The 7,545-nt window shown below is 38.4% G+C and overlaps 1 protein-coding gene across 1 annotated transcript; it reads left to right on the top strand.

Moving 5' to 3' along the window:
- Nucleotides 1–2,617: 2,617 nt before the first annotated feature.
- On the top strand, nt 2,618–5,444 carry LOC116198541. Its single transcript, XM_031528709.1, has 3 exons — nt 2,618–2,883; nt 3,140–4,914; nt 5,053–5,444. The coding sequence occupies exons 1-3, from the start codon at nt 2,826–2,828 to the stop codon at nt 5,152–5,154; spliced, it is 1,935 nt and encodes a 644-aa protein (XP_031384569.1). The 5' UTR covers nt 2,618–2,825; the 3' UTR covers nt 5,155–5,444.
- The last annotated feature ends 2,101 nt before the right edge of the window (nt 5,445–7,545 follow it).

Raw genomic sequence — 7,545 nt, forward strand, 5'->3', positions numbered from 1 at the left:
TGTTTAAGGTGATTGATTGTACCTATTGTCAGAAATCTTTCCCTGCTTCGAAAGTTCTTCATGAGGAACAACGGCCGTATACTGAAAGGCAATTTGTAGAACTAGAGGAAAGTGACAAGCTGAGGGGATTCGCGGTTCAGGAGAGGGGACGAGCTACTCGATTTTAGGACAGAGGAAAGGGACGAGCTGCTCGGAGGAAGAATCGATTTCAGGATGCTCGATTTCAAGAGGGAGGTAGGAAAGGGAACGGGTCGATTTCAGGAGGGAGGAAGGAAGAGCTCGATTTCAGCCTGATTAGGGTTGCGATTTTGAAAATTTGGGGATTTTACTCGGGTAGCAATTGAAGCTGAAGCCGGGTCTTTCAGAATTCGGGCCGCCCGCACGGGTGGAGTCGGGCCATTGCGCCACGTCAGCACTTAACGGCCAGTTGGAGGGTCCGTTAGCCTTGCTGGCAACTCCGTTAACGGTGGAAACAGATAGGACCAAAAGTGACACTTTTTCAAAACTTTTAGGACTTGTTTTTCCAAACTGAAATATTTAGGACTCAAAGTCAAAAATTGGCAAACAAATAAGACCAATAGTGTCATTTTCCCCTCGTGGAATAACTAATGGTGTTCGCATTGGTTTGCTATATTAGTGGACATCTTGCTTATACTTGTGATTGTTTAAGTGCATTATGGCCTGTTTATACTTTACACGAATCTTGCGTAGTGCCTTAATTATCTAATTGCATCTTTCCACGAAAAGTTTCTCAAAACCTTTTTATAATCCTTTGAATTTCTCACAAACCTTTTCCTCTCCTTCAAAAATCCGAGTTTTCGATTTCTAAAACCTCTTTTAAAATTTTTTGAATTTATCAAAACCTTTTTTTCCTTATAAGTCTCTTCAAACCTTTTCTTCAAAGGCTCTCTAAATCCAAGTTTTTTTTATTTTTAAAGCTTCTCAAAACCTTTCTTAAAACTTTTTTAGAAATCCTTTGTGTTTCTCAAAAACCTTTTCCTCTCCTTCTAAAATCCAAGTTTTCGATTTCTAAAACTTTTTCAAATCTTTTCTTAAAACTTTTTTACAGTCCTTTGAATTTATCAAAAACTTTATTTCTTAAAAATTTGATTCCTAAAGTCGCTTCAAATATTTTCTTCAAAGGCTTTTCTAAATCTGAGTTTTCGATTTTTAAAGCTTCTTAAAATCTTTTCTTTTTCTAAAATCCTTGGAATTTCTTAAAACTTTTTCTTTCTCCTAAAATTCGATTTCTAAAACCTCTTCAAACCTATTCTTAAATATTTTCAATAAACCCAATTTCGATTTCTAAAGCCCCATAAAATCTTTTCTTAAAAATCTTTCATAATCCTTTGAATTTCTAAAAACCTTTCCCTCTCCTTTTAAACCTTTGAAATTCTCAAAATCTTTCCCTCTTTTTTCTCTAACCTTCTCTTAAAAGCTTTTATAATCCTTTGAATTTCTCAAGATCTTTTCCTTCTTTTAAAATTCGAATTTTAAAGCCTCTTCAAATATTTTCTTAAAACCTTCTCCAAAGCCGGGTTTTTGATTTCTAAAGCCTCTTAAAACCTGTTCAAGGCCTCTTGAAACCTTTTCTTTGAAAACATTTTCAAACTAGAGTTTTCGATTTTTAAAGCCTCTTAAACCTTTTTCTTGAAATTTTTATCTAATCTTTTGAATTTCTGCAAACCTTTAACCTCTCCTTCTAATCATTTGAATTTCTCAAAACCTTTTCCTTCTTCAATAACTTGATTTTTAAGGCCTCTTGAAACTTTTTCTTGAAGAACTTTTCTAAACCCGTTCCGATTTTTAAAGCCTCTTAAAACCTTTTGTTGAAAACTTACTATAATCCTTTGAGTTTCTCAAAAACCTTTACCTCAATCATTTGGATTTCTCAAAATATGTTCCTTCTTCTAGAATTCGTTTCGTAATCCTCTTCAAAGCTTTTCTTAAAATACTTTTTCAAACCCAAGTTTTTGATTTCTACAGCCTCTCAAGTTTAAATAATAAATCACTCATTTATTCAGTTTTACCAATCCTATTTACAAAATATATGAATTTAACATTTTGTATGTAAATCATCTATTTTAGTAGAGAACTCAATAGAATGAATTCAATATCTTTTACTCATATTTGACTTGAAGATTATCAAGCGCAAATTCCATAATAACTAATTAATTAATTTTTTTTAAAAACAAAGTTAAATTGTAAAATATGCTAATTTCATTAACAAATATAATCATGCATAACGCGTGAGTGAAGTGACTAGTTATTATAGTACATCTGACAAGTATCACCATAGAAACACCATTCATAAATCCATCTTAAATAAATATGCAACGAGCAATAATTAAGACCGTTAGTTACAAAACTATGGATCCTTGTCGAAACCGTATAGAGGACTTCAGTTGCTCGGCCGATCGGAATTCAGAAGTATCTTCGGTGCTTGAGAAGTCACGTGCAAGTCACGTGCCTTGTATAAGAAATGTCTCTCCTCGTTTGGGCCTTAATTTCCTTCCTAGTGGGCTTAAGATATAGCCGTTAGAGAATAGGCCAATGCAACGGTCAAGTCCAAATACAATTCAAATTTTAAATTTACAGAAGTCTAATGTACGCGCCCCAACGGTCATCTTCTTCCTCTCTCTCTCTCTATCTCTATCTCTCTCTCTATCTCTATCTCTCTCTCTCTCTGTGGGGACTGCCCAGTTAACAGTTCATCAGAGCTGTCCGCCCTCCAGAATCATAGAAAATCGAAGGATCGACAGAAAAAGGGCACTCGCGTAAATCTTCTATCGGTTCTATAACCGCCATTCAAAAGATCCTCAAAAATGGATTCCTCTCCAATTTTTGAGCAAACCTTGACTCCGAGAAAGCCCGCTCAATCTGGTAACTTCTCTCTCTCTCTCTCTCCTCCTCCATTTCAACTTAGTTTTTCAATCAACCGACAAAAATCTTGCACTTCTCGGTGAATTCTCGGCGAATTCTCAGCGTTTATATGTCTTAATTTGAAACTGAAAGTTGATATTTGTATATATTATTTCTCTGACATCCGTCATCAATAGGGTATATTAATTAACGAGAGGATGGAACAAATCTTTTCTCTTTTTCCCTTAAGACGGTAAATATGTCAACTTTGGTGCAGATGAAAATGATTGTGGCTCTGCTCAAAGGCGGCCCAACTCGAGTGAGGGGAAGAAGAAGAGAGTATCTAAGAAGAAAATTTTAGCAGAGATAAATGAGCTTCCTTCTCGTACTATTGTGGAGTCAAGCCCCTCCAAACTCGAGGAAACTCTGTCGACAGGATCAGAGTTGAACAAGCCATCTCTGAGTCCTTATGACCCCGTAACGAATTATCTTTCCCCCAGGCCCCAGTATCTCCGGTACAAGCCCAACAGGCGCCGGGAGATATTCCTTCACCTCGAGAAAGAGATCGAATTGAGGAAAGACGCCTGCTGTGATGATGCCCAACAGGCCGATTCCGAGGATTCCAACTTGGCTGATACTTGTGCCTCTTCAGCGGCTTCAATCATCCCGGAAGATATTATGAAGCAAGAGAATGAAGAATGTGATGACTATGATGAGGAAATTGAAGAGGAGGAAGAGGAAGAAGAAGATGGGAGTTCTACTGTGCAAGGGCTGTTGAAGTTCTTACTCTTGCTTGTTGTCTTGGTTCTTTCCAGCTCGTACGTGTGTAACATGAACGCCTCCTCTGTGAGTACATGGCCGATCAAGGGCATTGAAGTTGAAAATGTGTACCGGAGCAATCAGAATTCTACTTTTGAGGGCGATTTATTGAAGATCCTTGATAAGGAAAGGAGCTTCTTGGATCATAAGGATCGATACAATAATGGTGTCAATTTCTTGATTGAAGATGTGAGAACTACATTGGTCAAGACATGTGTGGATGCTGAAGAAGTTACTTTAGGAGCAAATGTAGCAGAGCCAATCAGTGCAAATGTAGCCATGGCTGAAGCTGAAAGCAAGGGAGAACCTGTTGACTTGTGTGAGGCTTTGCAGCAGACGTGTACGGAAACTGGATATATTCTGGATCGAATCATCGACAGATCTGAGTTAAAGATGAGTGAAACAGGAGTAGCACCCACTCCTAGTGCTCTTGACACTGAGAATCCGGAAGAAGGTGAGGTCTCATCAAAGGAGATAGAAGCTGGAATGATAGAGTTGCAGATGGCTGAAAGGGAGAGATCAATCAATGCTCTTAGCACTGAGAATTTGGAAGAAGTCGGGGTCTCGTCAATGGAGATTGAAACTGAGAGATCACCCCATGCTCAAAGCACCGAGAATTTGGAAGAAGTCAAGGTAGCAATAATGGATACTGAAGCTGAAGTAGTGGGGGCACAGAGCGAAATCGAGATAGAGCATATTGCTTATGCTGTCGCGGAGTTATGGTCCGATAAGGGAGTCCTGGTGGGGCTGATTGAAAGCAACTGGATTCTGAAAGCAGTAGTTGGTCTCACAATCTCGTTCTTGCTTCTTGGTGTCCGCTTTCTTTGCAAGAAAAAAGTTGGGAGCCACCCTTCTCAAGGAAAGATGTCTGATCCCGACCCTTTGATAGGAACCAAATGCGATGAGTTGCAAGTGATTCGGGATAAAAATGAAGACAAGAGCTTGAATATGTGTGCTTCTTTTGCTAGTCCAAGGCCATCAGTGAAGCGTCCGATCATAGAAGAGGAGGACAGCGTGTCCATCCGTAGCCGAGCACCAACCATTGAGTTGCTTGGGGAATTTGTTGTTGCAGAAGTCAGCAGCTCTCTCAAGCGGAACGTTGTGAAAAGAACAATTGAGTTTGAAGAGAGCACCCATTCCGTCTCCATCGAGAAGGGACACAGCTTCTTGGAGTCTTCTTCGATGAGCTCAAGAAGATTAAACACTACTTCCAAGAAAACTCCGGCACTGAAGGTAACAGATGAATGCCATGCACCTGTTTTCATACTCCTTTTAGCTTTTCTTCTCCATCAAGTTAATGCATTTGGAGGAGCTTTAATCAAAAGGTTTTGGTTGGAATTCTAACAGTTAGTTCCTTGATTATTGAAACAGGAGGATGGAGCTGGAGAAGGAAATAAGGCGGCATCATTCACAAGTTCAACTCCAGTGCGAAGGTCTAGTCGGATTCGCAACCGAGCAGTGCAGTCTCCCTGATTGCAGTCGTCAAGAAATGAAGATTGCAGATGAAAACCCCATTCGTCGTTCTCTCTCTAACCTGGGGAATCACAGTGTTAGCTTGATCTAGCTTAGTCCAGTAATCTGATCTGTGTCCATTTTTATTCCGTCTCTCTCTCGAGGACATGAAAATTCTGCTCTGCTCCAATGCGTGTTCAATCTCGAGTATTATCTATTGTAATTTATCAAATTTCATGAACTCCAATCCCATTGTGGAATTACTTTATATGCTTTTTGAATTTTAAGTGCCAAGCACCGGTCTTCATAAACTGCCCTCCATGTTCTCGCTTCATATGCTTCTGGCTCGTTGCCTTCTGTGCAGCAGATGATTGAGATCCTGAGCAAACCACCGAATGACCAAAAAAAAAAAATATATATATATATATATATATTTCGGATACAGTGGAATAGTATCGGAATACGAGACAGTCCAATATCTCTCAACATTCATGAAAGACCATCCAGTTCTGGATACACCAAGACAAACTGACAGAGCGGCTGCCGACACAGATTGACCGGCACCACAACAGGGGGATGCAGGTCTACCTGATGTAGGACAGAGCTTCCTCAAGGTCACGGCAGTCCATCTCACTCAGGTTCCTTACTACATGATTTTAGATGGCGAGTGATCCTTTGGTAAGATCTCGAGGAAAACCTCCTCCAGTGGCTTCATTCAACTTGATAGCCTTCCAAGTGGTGAGGGCGAGGGACCCAAAACCTCAGATGACTCCGATTCGTTTTCGACAACAAGTGGCTCCGATAGTACAAAGAAATTCTGTCATCTGCAACTCATTAAACGTCCATGGATCTCCTAAGATAAGCTCCTGAGGAGAGCTTTCCAGCCCAGAGTTCCTTGCTTTGTGCATTTCTGTCCCTTCGAGTCCACTTCTGCATGTTTTATTGTTTATATTTTACTTCTTCTAGCTGCCTTTACCAGAAAGTGCATCACCTGCATGTTCATTTCCGCTGATTATCGTGACAACTGCGTGCATGTGCCAGAAAACCAAAAAAATCTGTGTTAATTGCACTGGAATATCTTTTAATTGGTTCGAAAAGTCCCTAGAATTTGGTGCAAACATGGGTCAGCAATGTATTGTAAGTTAGCTACTTCATGTCTTGATAAAGCTACTATAACATATATATGTTTGTTAGAACGGAAAATCCATTAACATAGTCTTCAGTATTTACCAACTCAACATGTTTTTCGGGATTACAGAGATGGTATCGTATTACTGATAACTCTTGGATGGATGATTAGAACAAAAAAAATCCATTAACATATAATTGAGAGTATTGTTTGCACTCCAATTTATGTTCGAGGAACAGTCTAGTTAGAGATGTTTCCTTAGTCGCCGAATGTATCTGATACGGACTAAGAACTTCTCTTTTCCTTCCTCAACAGCCCCACCTAATTTCTCTTTGAAGAAAGAGGGGAAAAGAGCATTGAAGGGCAGCAGTGGCCCACACTCAGCTACCACCACCCAAGTGAGGCGGCTGACAACCTTAGGAGCCAACAGCAACCGCGGCTGGGATAGTGGTGGCCGACGGCTGGCTCCCACTATTTGTCTTTCTTTTCTTTTTAAAGAGATAGAAATATAAATATAGAGAAAAAGGGGCGGGGGTGGCATGTCGTAAAGAAATAGAATGAATGGATGGTCATAAGATGAAAAATATTCAAAAGTTATAGTCCGAATTGATGTTTCTCAAAAAATAAACATTTAGTCAAAGCACTGAACTAGGCTAAGTGCCTAGTTTTTCGACGAATGGGGAAAGTGTGGTTTCCCCAAATCTCAAGGTATTGATTGTATGTTACCCTTTTCATTATTATTAATTTATTTGTATGTCTCTCGCATAGTCACCTCCAAAAAATGGAATATAGAGAAGTCGGAGCCACTTATAGGCCGCAAAAACACATCGTCGGTTTCATTATGTAAATAATATATTCAATAAAATATATCAATTTTCTTTTCGGGATTTAATTGTAAGAAGTTTTTATACTTGATAGACCTTTTAATATTCTAAACCGTACATAAATGGTAAAAACTTATAAAAAATATCTAATAGTTTGTGCATATACTTTTCCTATTTCAGTTATGTAATTATGTAAATAATATATTTGGTGAAATATATCAAGTTTCTTATGTGGACCTAATTATAGATAATTTTTATATTTGATATACCTTTTAAATTATTCTAGGCTGTATGTAAATGGTAAAAAACAAAAATTACATAATAGTTTATCCATATATTTCTATTCTAATTATGTATATATATTATAGAATTTTAAATATTAAGTTTCCTTTTATTGAATTTAGATATCTCTCTTCAATTGACTATAAATGTGTGCTTTACATTGCTTGAGTAGGTTGT

This window comes from Punica granatum, chromosome 3 (genome assembly GCF_007655135.1).
Source record: "Punica granatum isolate Tunisia-2019 chromosome 3, ASM765513v2, whole genome shotgun sequence".
In the NCBI taxonomy this organism is placed as follows: domain Eukaryota; kingdom Viridiplantae; phylum Streptophyta; class Magnoliopsida; order Myrtales; family Lythraceae; genus Punica; species Punica granatum.

Coding starts and splice junctions, on each gene's coding strand:
- LOC116198541 (XM_031528709.1), top strand. CDS start 2,826: ATGGATTCCTCTCCAATTTTTGAGCAAACCTTGACTCCGAGAAAGCCC. Junction 2,884..3,139: donor GAGAAAGCCCGCTCAATCTG/GTAACTTCTCTC, acceptor ACTTTGGTGCAG/ATGAAAATGATTGTGGCTCT. Junction 4,915..5,052: donor AGAAAACTCCGGCACTGAAG/GTAACAGATGAA, acceptor TTATTGAAACAG/GAGGATGGAGCTGGAGAAGG.